The sequence below is a fragment of the Trachypithecus francoisi genome, unplaced genomic scaffold, assembly GCF_009764315.1.
Source record: "Trachypithecus francoisi isolate TF-2019V2 unplaced genomic scaffold, Tfra_2.0 Lachesis_group7, whole genome shotgun sequence".
NCBI classification, from domain to species: Eukaryota; Metazoa; Chordata; class Mammalia; order Primates; family Cercopithecidae; genus Trachypithecus; species Trachypithecus francoisi.
Genome location: NW_022681472.1, coordinates 65,825,481 through 65,851,374, shown reverse-complemented (window position 1 = coordinate 65,851,374; position 25,894 = coordinate 65,825,481). Strand labels below are relative to the sequence as shown.

Genomic DNA, 25,894 nt, shown 5'->3' with positions numbered 1-25,894 from the left:
AAGACCTATAAGATTTGGGGGGAAAGGCACACAAAAAGACTAAGTGGAAAAACAGTAGTAGAAGGAAACAACTGAATTGTTCTTAGTGTGGGAGAGTTTTAAATGGCAGGCAGAACTGAAGAACTCTTATGAACATGGTGATGGAGTTGTGGTGAGTAAAATGTACTGTTCTCTATGTACAAAAGAAAAACTTCAAATTGGACCAATGTGAGATATAATGCTTTTGTCAATGACATCATGGGCTTCTCATTAAAAATGAACAATGTAAATAAACATTTAGGCAGTGAAATGCAACAAAAAGCCATCAGCTTTGAAAAATCCCTACCCCTGCAACATTGGAGAATTTCAATTTGATCATCATGAATAGAAGTTTTGTAGGTGCTGAGGCCAAGAAGAAGCATCAGATTGTCAAATTTTTTGATATTGCCTATACATTGGCTAAACCAGAAATTCCCTTTGGCTCATTTTCTCACATTGCCACACTAGAAGTTCATCTTAGAATGAAATTGGAGTAAGACTGTCTTTCTCAAAGTAAATGTAAGCTGAGCCACATTACTGGAAAAATCATCACACAGTTCTAATGACCACTGTTCAGCAAGCCCAGTTCTTTTTCATCGTTTTTGGAAAACACAAGAGTCCAAAACCACAAATACTAATATCCTTGAAATGATATATAAGTCATATGTGAGTGATATCACTTTTAAAATGTTTAATTATTGAGTTTCAAAGAGGCCAAGCAGGTGAATGCAGAAGGTTTTATTTTATTTTATTTTATTTTATTTTTTTGAGACAGAATCTCTCTCTGTCTCCCAGGCCGGAATGCAGTGTGACACAATCTCTGCTCACTGCAATCTCTGCCTCTCCAGTTCAAGCGATTCTCCTGCCTCAGCCTCCCAGGTAGCTGGGATTACAGGCGCTTGCCACCACGCCCAGCTAATTTTTGTATTTGTCATGGAGATGGGGTTTCATCCTGTTGGCCAGGCTAGACTCAGACTCCTGACCTCAGGTGATCTGCCCACCTTTCCCTCCAAAGTGCTGGGATTACAGGCGTGAGCCACCATGCCCGGCCATGAATATAATTCTTAATACAGTCTCAAGCTTAGAGTGGATGTAAATAGCAAGCATATTGACTTAATGAATGAAAGCATTGGCCCCAATATCTAAATGAAGAGAGAAGCTTCTGACCTACTCAAGCAGGGAAGGTCCTTCATTCACTAACACTAATGTCTTAGTCATTTCAAGAGCTACCAACTATGAACACGTTTAAACATATTTAAAACACTGGCTTTGTTTACATATTTGCCACACTCATTTCTCCTTATAACTTATATTGAACATCCCCAGTTTGTCTTCGTGAATTGAGAAGTTTGTAGAAGAAACTTTAACACCACCAAAGGAAGCAGATGGAATGCATTCGTTATAGCAGAAAAATAGGACAGGCAAAACCCTCCTTTATATATTTCCTCCTTTATATATATTAGTGCCTCAACTTAAAAGTAAGGTCAGTGAGAAAATCACAAAAGACCTAAAAGTGAGAATCCAGAGCCTCCTGAGCATGCTTAATTAGCCTAAAACTTGTCCTACCCATCCTACTCTTAGTTAAGATATTAGATCTGGCACTGTCTTCCGGAATGACAATGTGATTTGCTACAGTACCTTCAAGAGGATCTAGAAAGGGATGTTGTATGGTGCACTTAGTAGCTTACTGGTGAATGAAGAACAAACCCACAGGTAGTGTCTTTCAGTAGGATCAGACTAATTGGAGGACAGTATTGTGATAAACATTTTAGGGAAAGAGTCCATTTATGCTAATGCTATTCAAACCATGTGCATCACATTTGAGCATCTCCATAAAGAAGATGCATCCCAGTGTTTGAAATTATTGAGTATAAATATATGGCCAACAAATGAACACCCTTAGAAAAATATGGAGTCAAAGAACATGAAATGTTTATTAAACCCTTTGAAGAACTGCTGCAATTAAAACATGTGGATGCTTCCCAGTTGGCTACAGAAGGGGATTGCTCAAAGGTTTCAGATTGAAAAGCCTCACACAGCTCTCTAGGCAAGAAGTTTGGCAGTGGTTCTGAAAAACTACAAATACAAATTCCCAAATATTTATCATATGATTTGTATTCTACAGTCATTTCCAGTTTCAGTGGCAACAGTGGAAAGAAAAGGATGAAGTCAGATTACAGGAATAGAATGCTTAAGAAAGGAGCTGAATATCTAATGTGCATTTCTATGGAAGGCCCAATGCCAGAAGTATATAACTACCGACCTGCTGTCAGCCTTTTTAAATTAAAGCTCTCTAGAACAAACAAATTTCCTTTGGGCAAAAGACTACCAGAAAACCTTGGTGTTAAAGGAGTGTCATATTCTTTCTGATTTAAAAGGAAAGGAAAAAAATCTTAGAATTTTCTGCTCAAACCACCTCTGTAAATGATCGTTTGCTATATTTTTAAATTATGGGACAGTGACTGGTCAATAATAAAGTGCAATAATAGAGCCACTGTGGCAAAATAGTGAAGAAATAAGTACATTTTCTACCACTAAGAAAATTTTGTCTGTCTACTAAGTTTTCAACATTTATAAAAACAGCGGTACTCTGTGGAAAAGATTCAAATGATTCAACCAAGGGAGAAAAAAAGAGATGCTTAATTTTCATTTAATCATATTTCTTAATTAGAAAGAAAAAGATACACCTGTATCTTGTCCTATATTAATAAATAGGATTCTTTTGTCATGTTTGTATGTGTTTTTATTCTTAGTTTATATTAAAATATAGTTTAAAGCTAGAAATATAATTTCTCTATATTAATATTAAATGAGTCATGGGTTTACCTTAAGTGTCAAAATAATATTTTATTTTATTATTTAAAATTAATAATAGTATTTGGGTGAAACTCATTATTCTGCCTTTATTTTCCATGGCCATATAACAGTTCAAACACTGCTTATTCCAAAATAAGACATCACACCTATCTGTACTGCCAAAGCAAACTACTTAAATGTCTCCCAACATTCACCAGAGTTCTTGGTATACAGCAAGGGTTCAATTAATATTTGTTGAATAAATAACATCACTTATGTATAAAAAGCCTGGAATTCAAGGGGTAGGATTTACAATTAGTAAAAGTGTAAGTCTGTAAGGTAATTCTTAAATGAGCATTAGGAAACCTGCCCAATTATTGCTTACTTCATTTCCTGGTTTTCAGCTATGAATAATCTTCACATTTTAAGATAATATTTTCAGATATACATTACATAATCAAAAGACAAAAATGACAAACAGAAGTTTCTTAATTCTATATCTATTCCTCATACTCAACATTTCTATTCCTATAGAGGTATTTCTGAATTTAGAACTCTGCGGAGAGGACTGCTGACATTAGTGTAGGCAGAAAAAAATATATGCACAAATTCCAGGTGTTCACTAAGGGAGATATAAGCACATCGGTTTTAACAAACTTACAGTTCTATACTTAGTGTCTCAAGCATTAGGAAATTGGCTGCTCTCAAAGTATATTTAAAGCAGGTTTGCAGTATGAAGTTTTCTAATACTCTCTTGCCAAAGTAACCATTTTCAAGTTTAAAAATAGGTCTACCTAGATGGTGTATAATTTTTTTTTGAGATGGAGTCTGGCTCTGTTGCCCAGTCTGGAGTGCAGTGGCATGATCTCAGCTCACTGCAACCTCTGCTTTCTGGGTTCAAGCAATTCTCCTGCCTCAGCCTCCAGAGTAGCTGAGATTACAGGCATGTGCCACCACGCCTGGCTAATATTTTATATTTTAGTACAGATGGGGTTTCCCCGTGTTGGCCAGGCTGGTCTCAAACTCCTGACCTCAAATGATCTGCCCACCTCGGCCTCCCAAAATGCTGGGATTACAGGAGTGAGCCACTGCACCCGGCCTAGATCGTATATAAATTCAAAACTACACATTATCCTGAGTTTATTATAACAAGAAAAATATAGCAATGCAACTATATGAATATGTGAAAATATAAATGACAGTGTCCTTTGTAAAATAAATTCTTACTTAGAATTGTTTTCTATTTTAATACTAAAAGTCAAATAAGTGATAGAAGAAAGCAAGAGGAAAAACTATAACAAGAAATCATGGGGATACTTTTTCAAAGAGTATTCTTTGAATTCTCACTCAAGAGAAATGAGTCCATTAAAATAATGAAGCTAAGATTAATATTTTATAATACATAGGATGAAATGTATGTATTTTCTTTGGCAGAAGCTTTTCAAGTCATACCAATTTGGAAGTCATTATTTCACTTGGTCACTTAAAAATTCTTTTGAATTGCTATTCAACTCATGTTACAAGCCCAAAAGCAAACACAGCTTCTATGTTCATCATAGCTTTAATGTAACTTTATCTTTCCATTATACAATACACACATATGGTTCCCCAAAAAGTGTTTTCAAAGCCAAAAATCATTTTATCCTATTTCACACTCAAGACAGGGGCAAATTCCATGACTGACAAATCTAATTATCCAGTGAATATACCCGAAAGGCAAAAGGAACTAGATGGTGCTGGGAGATGGAGGTTGAAGATTGGGAGGTATGTTCAAGGTAGAGGGAACATTTATGAAGGTCCAAGGTGGAATACAAGGATTAAATCATGAGGGATCTTGTAAGCTAAGCATTAGTGGACAAAGTTTATCTTGAGACTGGTAGTGAGCATTGACAGATTTCATTTGGGGCTAGGGAGATGGGCTGGGGAAGGAATGATCAGATCTGCACTTTAAAGAGAACATTGTGGCCACTGTTCGAAAATGAACTGAACAGGACAAGTCTGGGGGGTAGGTTAGAAATCTAGACAGGAAGAGGTGGTAGATAAATGAACACATTTTAAAGATAATTAGGAAGTAGAACAGATAGGACTTCAGTTCCAATTAGTTGTAATGGTTAAGAGGAGACAGAAAAGTTAAAAATGTCACCCAGGTGTCAGGGTCTTCATGATGATATCATTTATCAACTCAGGGAACACAGAAGTAAAATCAGCTTTTAGAGGAAGTACAATGAATTCAATTTGGAATGTAGTGAGTTTATGGACACTGTGAGATATAAAAGTTGAGATATCCAAATACACTATGGGATAATCATGGAATAGAGATATGCACTTATATAATTTCTATAAGATCTGCCTATAAATAGCAATTGAAGCAATTGGAAAGAAAGATATTACCCCAGGAGGAAAGGATGGATGAAAGAATAAAAGGGTGAGTGCTTGAAAGTGAGCAAAAGCAACATTTAAGAAACTAGCTGAAAAGATTCCAAGAAGTAGGGGAAGATCAGGAGGGCAATGTTCCAGAAAAAACGAAAATGCTTTTCAAAAATGTGGGAGTATTTCACTATGCCGAAGTCTGACGAGAAGGCAAGATTAAGATCAAAACTAGCCATCAGATTAAACCAAATGGAAGAATTTGTGACTTTGGGCAAGAGCTATTTGGTAGAGTAGTGGGTACATGAGTGGAGTGAATTGGTTCAAGGAGCAGGGAGGTGTGTATACTGTAGATAAGTAACTTTTTCAGATGTTTGGTGATGAATGGGGATAAGAAATCAGGTTGTACTAGAAATATATGAGAACTTTGGTGCATCATTTATTTCATTGGGAAAGTTTTTGGCATGTTTAAATGCATATATGAAATGTCCAGTAGAAAAAATGGATTAAAGTTATCAAAAAAATAGTTAATATTCATTGAGTGCTTAGTGTGTGCAGGGTGCTCTTCCATGTTCTTTGTGGTTATTAACTCCTCTGATACTCTCAATAATCCTATGAGGGACTAACTGATAGGATAATATGCCTTAAGAGGTGGGAAAGAATGGGATCCAGAGCTCAAGTAAATGAATTTTCCTTGTATAGGAAGAAACACAACTTCCATCCTAAAGAACCAGAAATGGGAAGGGTGGGGTGGAGGCAGGTGAATTTACAGGTTTGGAGGCAGGAGATTGAGAGAGTTCTCTTAATACCTCCTATTTTTGTCTGTCAATCGGGAGCAATGGCCATCTGTACAACACGAGGGGTGGCAGGCTGGTAGGTTTGAAGTATGGAGGAGATTTAAAATAGACATTGTGGAGAATAGGAGAGAACACTCACTAGAAGCCCAAAATGATTGCCAGGCAGCACTGAGGGCTACTGCAAGTGAAAAGCAAGAACATGCAGCGTCATTCATTCACAGGGTTGTAGGGTTTTCCCACTGTGCTCAGCTTCAGGTCATAGGAGAGGCAGTGCTGTTAAGACTTTTGGGAAACTTATAGGAGTCTTGGCGTTGAATCCACCATGGGAGACAGAGAAGACCTTGGAGGCAAATCCAAAGGTAGTAGGCAGGCAAAGGGTAGGGGAAGATGGGAGATATAGGTCCATTTGATGGGCACTTATTTACACCTCTTCAAAAGCCAGAGTATAATCATACCTAACTAATCAGGCAGATTGGGATAGATCTCAGTAAGGGGGCATATAGGAACTCTCTCTAACTTTTGTTTAATTTTTTTGTAAACCTAAAGCTGCTCAAAATATAGTTTATTATTTAAAAAAATAAAATAGATGCCTAGGAATAGATAATATAGTGACCATATGAATATCATTTATCATTATTGTTTTGGAAGGATTTACCTGACTGTTCGGCTGAAATGGAATTATGTAGTTTATTTTCCTCTGGGTCATTGTGAATTGAGGAAGCGCAGAAGAAAGGAGAGCAAGAAATCTATTGTTAAATCCCCAGTTTGTACAGGAGACTATGCTGGGCTTATTACGAGTGTTATAGAATTTAATCCTCAAAATAGACCTATGAAGTAGAACCACGCATGTATTTTACTAATAAAAATACCAAGATACAGAGATGTTACCTAGCTTGCCTAAAGTGGTTCACCAGGTAAACAGAAGAAAGGAGTTTGGAACTATTGTTTATCAAAGCACCTGCTCATTATTTCATACCCACTAAATAATATTCTGTTTATTGACATCCAGTTTTGTATAGCCATATATTTTGAAAGTTTTCTGAAATAGCCCTGAGATTAACCCTTACTACATTTCAGGCTGAGACTTTACCTGTCAAAAGAAAATGTCATGAACAAACCCGTAGGTGGCAGTATAACATGGTGTTCTTAAAATGTCAACTATTGCTAATTAACAAAACACCAGGTATTGTCTTGATGCTGTCCTAGGTGATCAAGATTTGAGAAAAAGCCCTTTCTTCTAGAAGGTTACACCCAGGCAGTAAAGACTCAAGGGAAAGCCCAAAAGCTGTTTTCCTCTGCATCAATCCTTGGGGCTTGGATTGTGGCAGAAGAATCTCAAAGTAGGGGGGAAAAAAAGGGAGAGAGAGAAGAAAAAGAAAGAGGAGGAGGAGAAAAAAGAAGAGGGGGAGGAAGAGAGGAGAGGAACAATAAAGAGAAAGGAACTCTGAAGAAACCAGATTATAATAGAATGTATTCAATGCTTCAAACTTCATCTTAAAACTCACCCCTGAACATCTCAGACCCCAGTCTAATTTAGATACTGGCAAGCCCTCTGGGTGTCCAGATCTCATGCAAACACACTGAATAGTTTACCAGCTGATGGTCATGCCCATATCTCTATTAGACCTTGGGACACTTGGGGCAGAAATCATTGTTCATCTTTGAATACTCTGGAACCAGTGGCTGAGGCAGTGCATGGCTCAGAATAGAAATGAAGTAAGAAGTGATGGATGAATGAATGAATGAATGAATGATAGGTGTCGGTACATTCATCATGTCTTCTACTCTACCTTCTGGAGGAAAAGTCCTGGCAATATCTTTTCTAATGAGAAATTCAGTGTCCTTCTTTATATGCCATAAGTCATCGAGAGAAAACTTATTGCTTCCCTTTAATAAAAATTAAGATGAAAGTTTTTAGGATGAGGCGAATGTGAAACAAGCAAGCAGGAAGCAGCAATGGTGGCTGGAGTTGTTTGATCCTGAGGGACAGAGGATATCTATTAAGCTCTAACCATGTGCCAGATATAAATGCTAGGCTTTGCGTGTGTTCTTGTCTAATCCCTATAACCGCATTATGAACTGTTATTACTGTTATTACGTTTATTTTCTAGGTGTGAAAATGAGGCACAGAAAAGTTAATTTGCCCAAAGACATTAACTAGTGCAACTGGTTCTTCTTTCCTTTTTAACTAATGTGCATATACTGAATGTTGAGTCCTAGAGGGGTTAAATAACTTGCCTGGAGTAGCACTGTCAGAGACAAAAAAAAAAAAAAAAGTGTCAACTCCAGGCCTATGAGACTAAAGAATTCATGTTCTTTATTAAACTACATTTTCTCATCACAGATCTTTTTCCAGACTTGGGAAACTCATTTCACTTTCCTGTGCTTCCCTGAATTAGCTTCACATTATGGCAAGCTAGTAGCTGGGCTTCTGATTAGAAAGGGACACAAGTACTTTTCTACCAGTCTCTGAGTTAAGGTCATTTCTCCAGCCTTAGCTTTGCTAATTCCCCACCAGCAACTTTTTCTGAAGCTTCAGATGGGTCCAGTCTCCATCAGGACCAGATATCTGGGAAGTCATCCTGAAACGTCCAGGCTTCCTGCAGCAGCCTCAGCTGTTTGTCAGTGGTGATAAGAAGGCCAGAGATCCCTGTATCTCAGATCAGTCCCTGATAATCAGAGAAAAGACAGAGGGGAGTAGTAACTTCACTCACCATATGTCACTTAGAATTTCATTCTTATTTTAACATGCTGGTTTTGATGCACAGTAGATAAGCCTGAAAGTAAATACATGAAACTGCTAACAGAAGGAATATGGATAATTGATGTTAAGGCAATGAGATAATGAGTATTCTTTTTCTTTTCTAAAATTTTGATAACATGGTATAGTTGTTTTTTTAAGAAAAAATCGTTATCATTTCAAAAAGGCATATTTTTTCTCTTGATTAGCAGAAGTAGCTAAAGAGGACACATGGGCAGATGAAACTACATAGGCCACATTCCCAAATTCTAGATTTATTTTCCTACAAATTCTTCTGCAGTGGATTAGAGCGGAGCTGGGAGTACACAGCAAAGGCTAGCATTACTCACAGGGTCACAAGATTTCAGGTGTAAAGAAAAGTGGTTCACAGGAATAACCTAGGAAGTGGGAATAAAGCAGCAATCAAAACTATCCTCAGCTCTACAACTGCACAAGTGACCCCCACACCAACAGCCCAACCATTCCCTGCTGTAGTTGGTTGGCCTCTGGGGGCGCTCGGCTCCATTTGGCAGTAGTGTTCTTGCTCTTTGAGAAGAGACACTCACAATCTTCCTCTTTTGCTCCTGCTCTCATTTTCTTAGCAGAAATAAAGACAAAGTTATTTTTTAAGATGTTTACTAGAAAGTGGAAGCAAAAAAATAAAAAATCATGGAAATAAAGTATATTATAGAGAACACACTTTTTAATGTAACTCAAATCTACCATTGATCAGCTTTCTGGGAACCCAGATTACAATTTTTTTTCTAAGCCTAGACTACTATGGATGCTGGGTGAACCCCTCAGAGCCTCCAGCCTGTGTATCTGCTCTGTGCCTGGCATGTCTGAGAAGCATCCTCTCTCTATAGCCACCCTGCTGGGTTCAGGCAACTTTCAGCTGTTTTTCCCACACCTTCTGGTTTCTTGGGGAAGGAAGGTGCTTCTCTATTAGCCCTAGAATTCAACTACTGGATTTAGGCTTTCCTTTTCACGTCTTACAGATAACTTTGCCTTTTCTGTACATCTGCGATACCAACAAATTGTCCAATCATATGAAGCATTTCACTAGGTAAATGTCAAGTCTCAGTTTCCCCTACTTAGATGGCAACCTTTATACGCATACTTTCCAGAGCCTCTTAGTTTCAGTCATTCTGATTCATTGTCCTAATAAGTATACACCTACTTGTCCAACCATGTGTCCCCATTTTGTTTAATGCAGTCACCATGCCTGTGGTTTTGATGAGTATCCTACCCTATTTTCAAAGATGAACCAAAGGCCACAAACAAAAAGCCATTTTGGGGGAGGCTCTCTCATGTCTGCTACCCCATAAGGCAAGCAGAGGATTAGACCCTTACCATTCTTCAGCGTTCCAAGCCCCCAACCTCTGCCTCTTCCCCTAGACTTGCCCTTAATTTCTGTTCTTCACTGAGAGAACACTCTGACTGAACACTCGTTTGTCAGGCAGAGATAATTGACACACTCTGAGCCCAATGAATGAATGTTCAAGCATGCCCTGCCTCAGGTTACCCACTACCCTCTCTGCCCCAAGCACCCTCTAGGCCTCCTTCTGGGGGAGTGATCTTGTGCAATTCTAGTCATTTCAGTTCTATAACATCAAAGTGCCTCAACCATATCATATCAATAACACACATACATTAAGAGGAGGGTTGGGCTAGGTGCGGTGGCTCACACCTGTAATCCCAGCACTTTGGGAGGCCGAGGTGGGTGGATCACAAGGTCAGGAGTTGGAGACCACCCTGACCAACATGGTGAAACTCCCCATCTCTACTAAAAATATCAAAAATTAGCTGATGTGGTGGCACGCGCCTGTAGTCCCGGCTATTCAGGAGGCTAAGGCAGGGGAGTCGCTTGAACCCAGGAGGCGGAGGTTGCACTAAGCTGAGATCGCACTGCACTGCACTCCAGCCTGGGCGACAGAGCGAGACTCCATCTCCAAAAAAAAAAAAAAAAAAAAAAAAAGGGAGGAGGGTTGATCATTCACACATGCTCTTATGGGAAAACAGGCAGCTCTCTCCCTGGTAAGAAAAATATGGGTATCCACCCCACCCCACCACACACACACAAAAAAAAATCCCACGATGCCCCAGAATGCAGTTTCTTTCCTTCATGACGTGTGGTGAAGCACGTCAGCTGCTCCTTGTTGCTGTGCAGATCACCCAACATCAGGTCACCGAGAGAGACGGCAGCACTTGCTCACACAGCTGATAGGATTAGGAGATGGTGCTTTGTCAGCCCTGATTGAGCCCAAGAAAGCCCCCAGCATACACAGGTGAGATGCGAGGAAGAGTGGATGTGAGGAACCGTGATGTGTCTGGGTTGTTTGGTGCAGGCGTTTTCTTTTCGGCAGTGCATTTTATTGTCTGCTCTGTGAAGTCTGCAGTCTGGGGGATTCCTATTAATAAAAATCTGTGCTTTTTCTGTTATCTGGTCTCAGAGATTGGCCACATGTATCTCACAGGATTTTTGTGAGGCTCAGATAAAATTGAATATGTGAAAGAGTTCTGAAAATATAAAGTGTGTGCATAAGAAAGGTAGGAATCATTTAATTACAAATTTCACTTAAACAATCAAATAACTTATCCTGGATTTGGGGGAATAATTATATAAAGACATTACCTTCCTTCCCAGTCTACAATACACTGTTTCTCCTGTGCTTTGCCAGGCCTGGACAGGTATATTATTTATAATCTTTCAAGGTTCAATCCTGAAGCAACTGATATTTTCCAAAAGCCAGAAATACATTAATTTTTAAAGAAGCCATAAGATGATAAAATAAGATCATAAAATATGTCTTTAAGTAAAAAAATGAAAATTATGCATAAGACTATTTTAAAGCAGGGAAAAGGAGACCATATTCTGTATTAGATTATCTCTTTGATGGTATAATCCAAATGTTACACGACATTTATCCTAATGACATGAGAAACACTTGAATGAAATTAAGGCAGCATAGATATTATCATCGGTAAAACTTGCCTTTTAGAACAGTGGGAAAACAGGCTTAGGTTCCAAAAGTACAGAACTAAGAGGCATCTGAACACTAAATCATCAGCCTTTCCCTCTTCTAGGTTGCTATGGCGACAGTAAGGCTACTGCACAGCCTCTCAGTGCCTGCACTTCTGCAGTAAAAGCTGTCACTGAACACATGTTAGATTTTTTAGGCACACACCCAATCATCGGACACAAATACATTGAGGAGGCAGCTTTATCTGAATTATTTTCAAAACAAGTTGTATCTATGTTCTTTATCCTGCACTGATGGGCCTCTTATGGGGTTATAGAATTCGCTTGTTCAGGCACTAATTCATTTGACAGTTATGTATTGAGTGCCTACCGTGTAACAGGAATTGTACTAGGCACTGCCTACAAGCTTCGGTGAAAATAAACAAGTAAATGGGGAATTCTGAGGAAATCATAACAGCTCTCTTGGGGGTAAAAATAAGTGTCCTGGAATCATAAGGGGAGGTTTCCTAGAAGAAGCCATCTAAAATGAAATGTATCTTTAAGAGTTGAGGAGGATAGGCGATGTAGTGCAAGAAATGTTCTAGACAGAGGCAGGTGCAGCAGCCTCGAGGAAAAAGAGAACACAAAACCTCCACCTCCGAGAACTGAAAGTGCTACAGTCTGAGCAGTATCCATTGTATGTAGGAGAAAAGTGGCAAGGACCAAAGGGGCAGGCTAGGGAGGGGAGGGGGTATCTATAAAAGAGAGGAGTGGCAAGAAATAAGATTGCAGAGGTAAACAAGGCTGGATCAGGAAAGCCTTGTGTGCCACATTAAGGAGTTTCAATATTACCTGGAGGACAATCAGGAAATCATTAATGAGTTTTCGTGGAGAAGTATGACTTGATTTAGCTTTTCATAAAAGCTTGTGGAAAAATGGAAATACTGATTGGAGAGAAAGGAATAAGAGGCAAGGCTGAAAGCAAGAGACCTTGAGTTAGCAAGAGACCACTATTGCAATAATCTAGGCTGACTGTGGTTTACACTCTACATGAAGATAATAGAGACAAATGGTGGACAGAAGTAATCAGATTCAGGACGGTTATTACCTGGGTAGCATGGAGATCACTTGGTGATTTATGCTATGTGTCAGTCAGGTGAGTGACAGAAAAAAAGTCTACAATGACAATGAGGTTCTGACTTGGCTAACTCAGTGGAGGGTGTTTCTGCTATTAGGTCCCCAGTGTCCATTCTCAGTTCTAAGTAGGGAACTCAGAAGCATCCATTACCTTTCAAAGTTTGTTCTTATCTCACAGTATATGATCCCAGGCTCATAATTTTAGGAATAATAGGTTGTGTGAATCATCCTGGACCATCACTTTCCTGAGGTCCATGTTTGAAACAGCTGTGGGTGTAGAAAGTATAAATTAATCACCTCTTCTTCCCAAATAAAGAATCCTAAAATTACCAACCTCACTGCTTGAGAGAACTAAGTAGATTGAAAAGGCATGAAGATTTATGGAGGAAGCTCTCTTTTGGAGTTATAGGAAGAAGGGAAATTGATTCCACAAATCCTCTGGCTTCAGGCTCTCTCTAGACTCACAACATACATTCTTAGGCTTGAGAGTTGAGGACTCAGAGAAATGTTGTTTGGAGGATGGACAAAAGGGGACAGTGACCCTCAGTTTTTGAGGAGCACAGTCCTCCCATGTAGGATGCTGGTGCCTAAGGATCAGTGTCGACCTGTCGCACTGCTGCTTGGAATATTCTCCAATTCTGAATAAAGGGTATATGCCACTATACTTAGTGAATTCCATCACCAGATAAGATTTAAGGGTAGCAATTGTAATAAATCAAGGCCCTTGGCCCAGCTGATGTACCCTATTCTAAGTCCGCAGTTGGACAGATATTCAAGCTTTCTTGAACAAATTTGTGTGCATCACAAATGCTTTTTCTGCCTGTCATGTAAAAGGCATCAACAAATATTGACTGGATCACCTGGACCTGACTTAGCTGCCTTTGGAAAGTTCTGTTCAATCAGCTGGATAGAGCTGTTTATTTTCCTCATCTAATCCTCACAGCTATCCTAGAGGTAGGTATCACTATTATTATCTCTCAATTTAACAAGGGTAAATTTGAAGTTCAGAAGGGTCAAGAACTATAGGCGTAGGCCACGCATGAAAAGGCACCCGCATGTAATTCGAGCACTTTGAGAGGCCTAGACGGGATGATCCCTTGATCCCAGGAGTTAGAGGTTGCAGTGAACCCTGATCGCACCACTGTACTACAGCCTGGGCCACAGAACGAGATCCGTTTCAATAAAAATGAAAAAAAAAAAAAATCAACGACAAAACAACAACGAAAACTTTAAAGGCACTCAGGCCGAAGGGACTGATTGGAGTGCTGGCTTGACTCCTTTTTCTGAGTTCAATTGCAGTGTTCTTCCCTTAGCAGTGTGCCTGAGCTCCTTCCTGGCGCCGGGCAGCTGCAGGGCAGCGCTGGGGAAAAGGCTGTTCTCCCGCTACATAGCAGCCTGGCTTCCCCAAGCCGTAGGGAGCTGCGCTCACCACTGAAGACCTTTCTGATGCAACCCCCCCAAGTAGAATCCATTGCAGCCTTTGAGATCCCGGAACCCAGAGGCTGTGTCAGTCCTGCCGCACAGGCTTGGCTGGGGTCCGGTACGAGAGGGATCTCCGCCGCTCTCGGGCGAGGCAGTTGTGTGGAGCTGTAAGCTGACTTAAGACCCGGAGGCCAAGAAGGGATCTCCAGGGGAAAACTTCCTCTGTTTTGCCTCTCTGTGATGTGTGATGTCGCAGCTTTTCTCAGTCACTCCATCCAACACCACCCACTTCAAACCTGAGATCGAGTGCAAAAAACAAACAAACAAAAAAGAGGGTGGGGGCTGGAGATGCCACTAGCCGCAGCCTGCCCCCACCGGGCCGAGCTCCTTGGAGAGTGAAGGACACGGGCTCTGGCTCGGGGGCGGGGGGGGCGGGGAGTGCCGTGGCGAAATCCGGCGGATGGGGCGCGCCCAGGCGCTGTCGAGTTGCCCCAAGGCCGCAGGTGAGGGAGGGCGTGGGAGGCGCCCCAGGAGCTGCCTCTAGCTACTGCAGCACCACGTGTCCGGCCCGGGAGGGGCCGGGCGCGCCCTCGGAGCCCAGCGCAATCGGCGGCAGTGGCGGCGGCGGCGGCGCGTTGGAGCCTCACCAGCAGCCGCCGCCCGCAGCCCGCGCCGGCTCAGCGCAGTCTCCTCGCTCCGTGCTCGCAGGTGCCTCCTCCTGGAAGGCGGCAGCGACTGCGCGAGGAGCCGGCGGGCAGCCGCGCAATGGGGCCCCTCCGCGAGAGCAAGGTAAGGAGCGCTGGGCAGTGCGGGCACTGGAGGGCGGGGAAGGCGGGCACTGAGGGGCGAGAAGCGGGCGGGATGAGAACTGGAGGGGGGACGTTTAGAGTCTGGGGAAAGATGGGAGACGTAGTGGTGGGGTCCGGAAAAGGCAGCAGGCATTGCTTAGGAGTGGAGATCCAGCAGATGGGGAGGGAGGTGGTACCGGAGGAACAGATTTTGGAGAATGACATGATTGGAGGGTTAATCCCACCTCCTGAAACTGGGACTGTGGGGTGTAGCTTTCAGTTGATGTCCTGTATGTGTGATGTGAATGAAAGGAATTTGATGAATTAGCGACTGGGAAATGAAGACTCGCGCGTGTCAGTGACCCTGCCTTGGCTCAGGGTCTGCGGTGTGCCCGGCGGAGTGGCTGGCGCATGGTACCTGCTGGGCGGCAGATGTTCAGGGCGAATCCGAGGCTGGATGCGGCTGACGGCCCCCGGGTAGAACGGATGCCTGAGGGCCCTCCGAAGTTCCCCATTGCTGGGGTCTACCCTTCAATTTATGCCATGTGCCGGCCTCCCAGAGGTGTTTATTTTGGCCGTAACCCTTCCTGGTAAACCGGTGGAAGGAACAGTAGGTCATGTTTCGAAACGGTGTTTGTTACCTAAGCCAAAGAGTCCCTTTTCAGTGGCAGAGGTTGGAGGAAGCAGTGGAATTTTTGCAAACTCTCCTCCTAGGAATCCATTTCAATAAGGCAGGGTGGTGGTGACCCTGCAAAGCACTGGATTTGAATTTCGTTCTACTTCTGGCATGATATGCAGAATTGCCTCAGCATCTCTTACCCCATTTAGCCTGCTTCCTCATCTGAAAATAGGGACATTCACTGGTGTCTTCTCTATGTACACTCTGGTGTGTAAAGATCAAACGAGAAAATGGTTGGAAAAGCACTTCATAAGTTGGAAAACATTATGAAAATACTAGTTATGCATTTTTAAAACCAAGACAGGGCAGGGTACTTCATGCTGCATTTTTAAGGAGAGAGAAAAATCTCTTCTTTTGGATGTCCTGTAAGGAAAACAAAAATTAAAGATGATGTAAAAGGTGGAGTCATCTTCCCGAATATCGGATTTGTGTTTGCTTTTCTGTTGGCAACAAGCCTTGTGTACCAGGATATTAATGAATAATTAAGATCCTGTCCAGAAGAGGAGGGATTTTAAAGATAATTGTGTGTGAGCTATCAGGAAATAACTGTTCCAGGTATAGGGTTCAACTTTGTGAGGAGACAAGAAAACAGAAGTCAGATTGTCACAGCTAATTTACGGAAAGCAAAATGGAAGTCTGAAGGCTATGGAGTGAGCCAGATTGTGGTGTAATAAAGAGCCTTTGGGAGGCAGAAGCTTGAATGTGATAGAAGAAGTCAAGGTGGGAAGATGAGTCAGGACTGGCATAGGGAAGTAGGATGGCCTTCCAGCTAGTGAGTGGAGGTGTGTATATGTGTGGTGTGTATATGTGTGGTGTGTGTGTGTGTATGTGCCACACAGACATGTGCTACTCAGTGGATTAGAAAGGTTAGCTCCGTGGAAGAGTTTTGAAGCTCATTTCAGCAACTGAGATAAGGACTACTCTGTGAAGACTCAATACTCAGCAATGTGTATCTTAGAAACTGATCCTTGAAGGAACCGACAGGAGTTAAGAGAGGGAAACACGTTTCCTTTTGTTTTCTTTTTTGATGTCCAATTTTGAGAAGGAGCACAGAGTCCAGCATCATGACAAGGAGATTTCTCGAAGCCGAATTCCCCGGTTGATTCTTCGGCCCCATATGCCCCAACAACAGCACAAAGTGTCCCCAGCCTCTGAGTCTCCTTTCTCTGAGGAAGAGAGCAGAGAGTTCAACCCCAGCAGCTCTGGGCGCTCAGCGAGGACCGTTAGCAGCAACAGCTTCTGCTCAGGTACAGTACCCTTGGGAGGCCACGAGAGGCATGAAACATGTGCACTGCAGGTGCATTGTGAATGGGCCCCTACTGGGTTCCTTATAGTCTAGAACTACACTTCTGCTATTAGGATGAATTGTAGAAGGCGGCACATTTCTGGCTCTTGTGACCTACAAACACAGCAGTTCCATATAGTTCAGTTTATTGGAATCTCACACTTGAATTTTCATATGTTATTCTAGCTTATAATTTTGAATGTAAAATCTAACTTCTTGTTTCTATGACTTTTTTTCTTTTGTTTTATTAACTTTAAGTTCTGGGATACATGTGCAGAATGTGCAGGTTTGTTACATAAGTATACACGTGCCATGGTGGTTTGCTGCACCCATCAACCCATCAACCCATCACCTACATTGGGTATTTCACCTAATGCTTTCCCTCTCCTAGCCTCCCACCCACTGACAGGCCCTGGTATGTGATGTTCCCCTCCCTGTGTCTGTGTGTTCAACTCCTACTTATGAGTGAGAACATGTGGTATTTGTTTTTCTGTTCCTGTGTTTAGTTTGCTGAGAATGATGGTTTCCAGCTTCATCCGTGTCCCGGAAAAGGACATTAACTCACCCTGTTTTATGGCTGCATAGTATTCCATGGTGTATATGTGCCACATTTTCTTTATCCAGTCTATCATTGATGGGCATTTGAGTTGGTTCCAAGTCTTTGCTGTTGTGAACAGTGCTGCAATAAACATACACGTGCATGTGTCTTTATAGTGGAATGATTTAAAATTCTTTGGGTATATACCCAGTAATGGGATTGCTGGTTCAAATGGTATTTCTGGTTCTAGATCCTTGAGGAATCGCCACACTGTCTTCCACAGTGGTTGAACTAATTTACACTCCCACCAACAGTGTAAAAACATTCCTATTTCTCCACATCCTCTCCAGCATCTGTCGTTTCCTGACCTTTTAATGATTGCCATTCTATGACTGTTTTTAAAAATGCATTCCTTTGTTAAATCTAGAAAAAAATATTGGATTGAATTTTATACTAGCAACCTCTAGAAGCCTGTGTACCTCTAATTATAAAGTTCCCCAAAGATAAAGCAATTCCTAATAAATGAGGTCAAGATCAAGGAGAGTTATAGACCAAGGCTGGCCTGGCCTTATGGTTTAGTGGGGAAGAGCCCAGGCTTTGTGATCTGTCAAGCCTGAAGGGCTGGAATCCCTGGCCCTTTCACCATCACATACTGTGTGACCTTCAGCAACTTGTCTAACCTCCTTAAGCCTCAGTTGTTATATCCATAAAATTAGATTATAATACTTGCCTTGTAGAGTAGCTGTGAAGTTGAATGAGACCAGGTACCTAAATGTTCACCTAGCACAGTGCCTGGCTTACAGAAGTGCTTAATAGATGATGGTTCTTAATACAATGAACTATAGATGTCCATTTGGGCATATGATTAAGAAAGTTTCCTTAAAGTTGGAGCATGTTTGGTAAGGGCACAAATCTCTTGATAATCCCTGTAGGTGCCACCAGTATCACTTGACAAAGCTTGTTATTCCCATTGAAGTACATGACTTAGAAGGACTTACATTCCTTGAAAACTATTAGGAATTTGGGTAAAATTTAAAGGAGTGACTGTCTTATGACTAGTGAAGAATGTTTCACAGTGGATAATGTTTTCAGACTTATTTAGGGAACATGGAACTTGAAGATTAACACATGTATGAGAAGAAACACGTGAATCAAGATGCTATGATTAATGCTCTAATTTAGCAGGACCTAACATTCCACTGTATTTAGGGCTCACGGCTACATTTTTCAAGGATTTTATAAATGCAGCTTTGGATTTATTACATACTTTCACAAAGTTATTCTGTCCTCTGCATAAGTTGTGTTTTGGAAATTCTGCACTGCCTACTTTTTTTTTTTTTTTTTTTTTGCTAACTAATTCAAATCATCTGCTTGATTCTGAAAAAAAAACTATCAAAATATTATGTTTTAAAACTTATTTCTTTCTATTTGAATCACTTGAATCTAGTTTAAGATGGAAACCCACCGCTTTGCTTACTATTCTCCCAAGAAGAAAACAAAAGGATAACTGAGAAGCTATCACAGTTAATATTCCTAGAATCTAGAGTCCGTATTTGCAGAATGTAATGCTGTTTACTTTAACTGTGTTTTGGAGCCCAGAGCTCACTCTGGTGAGTGTGGATGAACTCTGGGCACATCATTTCAAACTGACAGAGCTTTGTGTACATAACTCAGTTCCACATTTATTCCTGGTATTCTCTCCATGTAGTCAATTGCTCTGTGACTGATTTCAGGGTGAGTAGTGTTATCAGAAAAAAGAAAAGGTTGTTCAAAACAACAACAAAAAAAGGAAAACCCCAAATATATTTTAGAAAATATGAAGGTAAACCAATATGATTATTGATTTTGGTTATGAATCATTCTTTCCTGGAACCACTTCCTGAATCATCCTCCTTCCTAGGAGATCTGTCTCTGGCTGAGGCCATAATGCTGTACATGAAAATCGAAAGTAGATATTGATTTTTTTGCCATTAACTAGCTGAAAATTGAGTGGCAGAAGCATATAATTGTGGGTGTCTTTGAACAACCTTTCAATCTTGAGCCTTGCACCCTGCCTGCAGATAGGATTTCCTCCATTCCTGGGCCTCTCCCTCATCTCTCTTCATCTTCCTGTGTTGTCAATTCCCCAAGGTTTGAGTCTAATGCCTTTCCCTTCCTTTCCTACAGAACTCTGATAAACCCCACAAAAGCTTTTGAGTGCTTGTGCAGGCTAAAATTGACAGCAGCAAGGCCTTTGGGGGCATATTAATGATGCTTTAGGAGGCTGGTTGGTGGGTGGAAAATAAATGGGTTTGGTACTGTGGGGAGTGTTAATGCTGCAGGCAGTGAGATAGAGAATGTAAGACTTGTTCAACCAGCAGGGGAAAATTGCTTGTTTTAATCCAGCCACTCCAACACTGAGACCAGAATGTATGCTCATTGCTTAATCATGGCAATTAAGTCAGAGAGCAAGGTGCATACAAATATTAAAAAATACCATCCTTTACTAGAAGAAAACTAAAATAATTTAGAGGGATCTATTGTCATCATAGCTTCGCAACCTTCCGATAATCCTCCTGTATTAGCTTATCTTCTTTATAAATCACATTCACTCATGTAAAAGGAGCCATGCATAGTTAGGGGAATTCTTACAATCTGGTAATGAAATTATAGAGGAAGGTGTCACCTCAAACACAATTAAATTTAATTTGAAAATTGCATTTTCAGAACTGCAAACTGGAGACTCTTTCCCCAAATCTATATCAAAAGCATTAATTATGAAGAGCATCATATGTTCTAAAATTTTTATTTTTTTAAAAAAAGATAATGTAATGAGCTTCATAAACATTTACTTAATACAAAGAATTATCCTTTATTCTGAGAATCTGGCTTTTCTATCATTTGTAATGAAACAAAACTCATGATAGTGGATGGTAGTTCTACTTCGGCAAAATAAATGACAACTCAATGTTGATGTTTTCTCTACTCCACCCTCAAGTTTTTCGTATAATTTTACTGGCCTGTGAAATGAAAAGAATGGAAATATTTCCAAAGCGATCTGTCTGTCTTTACCCACTTTCAGTTTTCCCTCCGCACTCCACTGCCTCCCTCTTGCTTTCCGATGGGAGCTTTGGCAAGGAACACTTAATGACTTGATATTCTATATGCTAATTTGTATGTTGTCTCTGCCTTATTTCAGAGGGAAGAAGTTGTGTGTGACCTTTTGCAATTCATTTGGGGTGTGTCCCCAAAGAGCTCTTTTTCTTTTTTTTTTTTTTTAATCACTTCTTCTTAGTGGAATTTCTTTGAAGAGCTGCATGTGTTTTGTGCATTTCATCAGCACATGAGTGTTTTTGTGCTTGGACATCATTCTAGTCTTCAAACAGTATTCCTCACGGTTTGTACTCAGTCTTGGTCACTATGGCCTTAGTTGGAGACAGTTAAGTTTATGCTGTATTAGAGGCCAGGCCCTATTTTGTGTGCACAGCAAGTAGAACATTGTACGTTATTAATAAATATTAATTAATGCTTTATTTTAAAAATATTTAAGGAAGTACAGTTAATAGGAAGTTAATAGAAACAAAACACCTTCTTTCCTGTCCCCTTTAAAAAAAATGGTTTTTTTGTTTGTTTGTTTGTTTAAACCAGTGTTTTGGCATAAAGTTAACCTGTCTTTTCTCCCCCATGTTTCTTGTTTTTAACATAAGAAGTGGTAAAGCCTACATCGTTGGTTTGTGTTCTGGGTTTGGCCCATTGAATATAGTCTCTATCCACTTTTCTCCCCCTTTTCTTTAAGTAGTGAATTGTGTCTGTCACTGTACCATGACCCCAGCCACTATTAGAAAAGCCGATGACCTGGGTGAGTGTGTCAGGCACATACATCAGTCACCTGACATGGTTAGCAGCATGCTGTGCATTCCTCTTTGCTTAGCTGAGGCAATAATTACCCCCTTAGAACTGAGAGGCAGATGGATTGCTGGCTTTTAAGCTAGTTCTCCTTGGGGCGCCTTGTAAACATGGCAGGTGGAACAAATTATGCAGATAGAAGACTAGTTGTTTTATGGGAGAACAGTAATTTATCTGAGTTATTTTCATGTTTCTAATGTGCACACATAGATACACAGGCAAGTGTGCAATTTAACACATTAAAAACATGTACCAGGTCAATTTTTTTAAGTGATCAAAATCTGAGATTCTTTGCAGTCTAATCCCAAGTAAGGTGTTTGCAGAAAGTATTTTGTTACTTACCGTAGCTGGGAAGAAATCTTTCTTTGAGTGCCAATGACCTAGAGGTAATCATTGTTGCTGTTTGTGGCACAAGCAATTAAGGCAAATTATAACCTGACTGGTGCCCTGTTGAGGCATGACAATGCCTCCAAACATTTGCCAGGCCTTGCCAAACAGAAATATTTCTCCTGTGCTTTTGTACAGTTGGGGAAACTTGGCATCTGGATAGAGTAAAGCTTCGAACATAATGATTAGAACTGAGATGAACTGCTTAAAATGAAGTGAGCTGCAATACCAAATTATACTACAGCTGAATGACTGCTACCCTGCTGTGAATTAAAAAAAAAAAAAAAAGACCCTATCAATTTAGTATCACTTTAATGAGTATGAGACCTAGGAAATGTTGTATAATAAATATTTCAAATGCTTAGCCGCCTCACCACAGAAGCATGTACCTAATGAAATAGATTATAAACGAAAGGCATATAGTATTTCTTTGAGAATGTAGTAACTGCAATTTGCCAAGAGCAAAATTTTTGTCATTTAATAAACCATTCTTAGCAGTAGGAATGGTGAAAGGTAAATGTGATGGAACTGGACCATGTCTGAAAGCAAATTAAGGTACTTAACCTGAAAAATCTTTCAGGTTCTAAAACACCTGTCTTTATGAGAATGTTTTCCAATTTTAGAGTATGGTGTTTGCCTACTTTTGAATCCTCAGTGAAACTTGTTTAAAACTCAGATACAATGGCCTTAGCCCAAAACTATTGTCTTGAAATGAAAGGGCTCAGGAATCTGCGTTTTACAGGCTTTCCAGGCAACTCTTGTGCACTCTGAAGGCTGAGCCTCACTTCTTTGTGGTCTGTGTGTATTTGGGGATTTGGTATGAGGAGTATGAGGGGTATGCTGAAAGTAGCATCGCAAGATGAATAAGGATCAAAGATGGTAGAAATGGTGGCTAGCCAGGCTGTTTAAACCAATGAGCATGGGGCAAGGTGGATGTGGACGGATGCCTCCACAGTCTCCGGAAATTATAGCTTCTGACTCTATATTCACTGGTCCCATGTCATTAGTCTTAGCCATAATATTATTTATGTCTACATAATAGGTTTAACTTGTGTTCAGATGGTAGCAAAGTAAGGGGAAGGAGAAAGAATTTCCTTTTTTATTTTCCTATTAATCTTCTCTCTGAATTCACTGTATCTATACTTTTTACTATTTTGCATATTCTTTTGTGATATTGGGATGATTTGGGGGTACACTAAAAGGGGGTATACTGATACCAAGAGTGTACCCTGAACACTCAGTAGATACACTGAAGGAGACAGAAAGAAAAGAAGCCGAGGCCTGGAAGTGATAGGATATTCAGCCTTTTGCAAGCCTTCACCAAAACATGTTTATTCAATGAGCACCTCTTAAATGCCTGCAAAGATCAGGAATTGTGCTTAGGTTACCAAAATGAGTGATACACAGGAATTAGAAAGATCGATTGTTTTACTGCCTTAACCCGGACACTGAAATAAATGGGGTGACAAATTATCCCATCTGGATGGGATTCCCACACTACTGCTTTTACTCACCTGTGTCCCAGTCCCTTTCATTCACACCCACCCCGCATACACTCCTACCTTGTAATTTGAGTTTGCTGTTCCATTTATTATTTGCATTGTTCCATGCATTATTTGGACTTCTCACATTTCATAAGCCCAAGGAAGAAAAGAAGTAACATTAGTTAGTATGGTGTAGTAGATAAACATGAGCCTTGGCATCAGCAAGCTTGAGTTAAAAGCATGAAATGAGACAGAAGGGCAGGCAGGCCAGATCATGCGATACTTCCTATGCCATGCACAGAGCTTCTTCCATGAGCTCAAGGGTCCATACAGGAACTACGCAAGTAATGTAAAGAGTGAGGCCACCTGGATAGAAGACAACAGCGAGAACTCTAGAACTGTACATGTGTGCCACCACGAAACATATTCTGAATTTTAAAAATTCAGCTTTTAAACTAACTCTGTGGGACAAATAGCATGTGTGCATAGGTGAATATGGATCATGGACTGCCATTTTGCAATTTCTAAAGATCTTGCAGAGTTAGTGGAGGGTTTTCAGCAAGGAAGTGTTAGATCAAATTTATAATTTAGAAAATCTTCCTATTTCCGTGTTGGACAGGGAGGGGGCAGGAGTCTGCCTGCTTTGAAGGACACTGCTGCAGTCCAAGTGAAGAACTGATAAATGACATGTGTGAGATTTGGGACTAGAACAGATGGGCCTTACTCACCAATTGGAAATGGAAGGTGAAGGGGAAGGATTGTGTCTAAATCTCCACTGGATGAATAATATGGAAAGCAGGATTGGAGAGAAGGGCAGGGAGTCAAGTTAATTAACTCAATTTAGGCTTTGTAGAATTTTAGACAATAGTCTGGGGCCCTAAAGAAAATTCTAAGATGGTGACCAGCAGAAGTCAAGGGTTTTGATAATATTACTTTTGGGGAGTGTATGGGGAAGAAAATTAGAGGACCAGGGGAAGGACTCTGAGGTATAGCAGGAGGAGGCAGGAAAAGGAAATCAAGACACCTGAGAATGAGCATTCAGGAATAAAGCACGAGACCCAGGTGTGACGATGTCTCCACTTCCAAAGGAAAAGAGTTTCAAGAATTAAGTAGGCAAGAGGTTCAGATATCACAGCAAGATTAAGTAAAATGTGCATTAAATAGTGCTCAAGGATCAGACCGTTAGGTTATCAGTGGTCTTCAGCAGAAACAGTTGCAGCGGAAACAGTTGCAGCAAATTGGTGGTGAGCAGGAGATGGAATGTATCAAACTCCCATCAACTGGGACATGAGTGAGAGGTAACAAAGTATAGACAACTTTTTTAAAGGGCTTAACTGGGATGGGGAACAGATAATAGAATAAAAACAAATATTGCATTTACAGTGAAAATCAGGTGTTTATCAAGTGGCAGATATTTGATAACGTTTTTGAACTGAGAAGTAAACAGTAAAGAATAAAACAGAGAGAAAGAAATTGAGGGAGAGAAAAATAATAACGATAGTGGAGAAGTATTAACTAACAAGGCCGAGGTAGAACAAAAAAAGATATATAAATTAGAAGAAAAGAAGTAAGACTGGATGTGACTACAAATAAGTATATTTATAGATCAGAGTAAGAAGCTAAGGGATCAATTTCAGTGTCCAGGTTAGGTGCTTTCCACATTATCTGGTTTTAAAAGTTCTTGCTTGCTTGCTTGCTTGCTTCGGCCTCCCAAAGTGCTGGGATTGCAGCACCCGTCACCATGCCCAGCGTATTTTTAAAATTTCTTATTTGGTTACCTGACTCCCCAAGACTGTAAACCCTATGAAGGCAGGAACAATATAGTCCCCTGCACTCCTAGCAGTTGCTTAGTAAGCATTTGTTGGAATTTGGTAGAAATTATAATTATGAGAACAGAACAAGTGAATAATTCTCTCATTTATAAAATACATTGAGAGCATGGCACTATCTTAGTAGTTGGGGAAATAAAACAACTAGAAAAATACTCGGTACTCTATTAAACAGCTTGGTTAGATGAAGAAAACATCCGTATCCTGAGGAGTTTAGCGTCTCTAAATGTCAAAAAGAGTAAGCTCCACAATAGAACCATGACTCCGGTGTTGTGGGCATCTAGAAGAGAGGTCTCTTGCTAAGAAAACCAGAAAATGCCCCACTCAAGAGCTGGCAAATAAGCAAGGTTTTGAAGGTTGTGTAGGAGTTTGAGAAGCAAAGCATAACATGGTAAAAAGAGAGATCAATGTGGGTAAAAGCAGAGTCTTAAAAGTGCAGGGCGTATTGAGGGAGCAGTGAGGAGTACTGTCTTCTCTAATTGTTATTTTTCAGTCACAAAAACCATCAGAAAAATGAGTAGCCCAGATTACAATCTAAAAGGTAATTACAACCAGTTGCAGTGGCTCATGCCTGTAATCCTAGCACTTTGGGAAGCTGAGGCTGGCAGGTCACATGAGGCCAGCAAAAATTAGCCGGGTGCGGTGGCACACACCTGTAATTCCAGCCACTTGGGACGCTGAGGCATGAGAATCACTTCAGCCTGGGAGCCTGGGAGGTGGAGGCTGCAGTGAGCTAAGATTGTGCCACTGTGCTCCAGCCTGGGTGACAGAGCAAGACTT

The 25,894-nt window shown here is 40.7% G+C and overlaps 1 protein-coding gene across 7 annotated transcripts in view; it reads left to right on the top strand.

Moving 5' to 3' along the window:
* Positions 1-10,723: 10,723 nt before the first annotated feature.
* SYBU (syntabulin) overlaps positions 10,724-25,894 on the top strand; it is a 74,345-nt gene continuing 59,174 nt past the window's right edge. Inside the window, exons 1-4 of one of the 7 annotated variants that reach the window (XM_033203727.1) lie at positions 10,792-11,006; positions 13,652-13,771; positions 14,948-15,028; positions 16,749-16,953. In XM_033203727.1, the coding sequence (XP_033059618.1) occupies positions 15,005-15,028; positions 16,749-16,953 (229 nt within the window). In that variant the 5' untranslated portion in view covers positions 10,792-11,006; positions 13,652-13,771; positions 14,948-15,004. Of the gene's footprint in view, positions 11,007-13,651; positions 13,772-14,569; positions 15,029-16,748; positions 16,954-25,894 lie in introns of those variants that run through there. The other 6 variants (XM_033203730.1, XM_033203728.1, XM_033203731.1 and 3 more) reach the window with 6 other exon arrangements.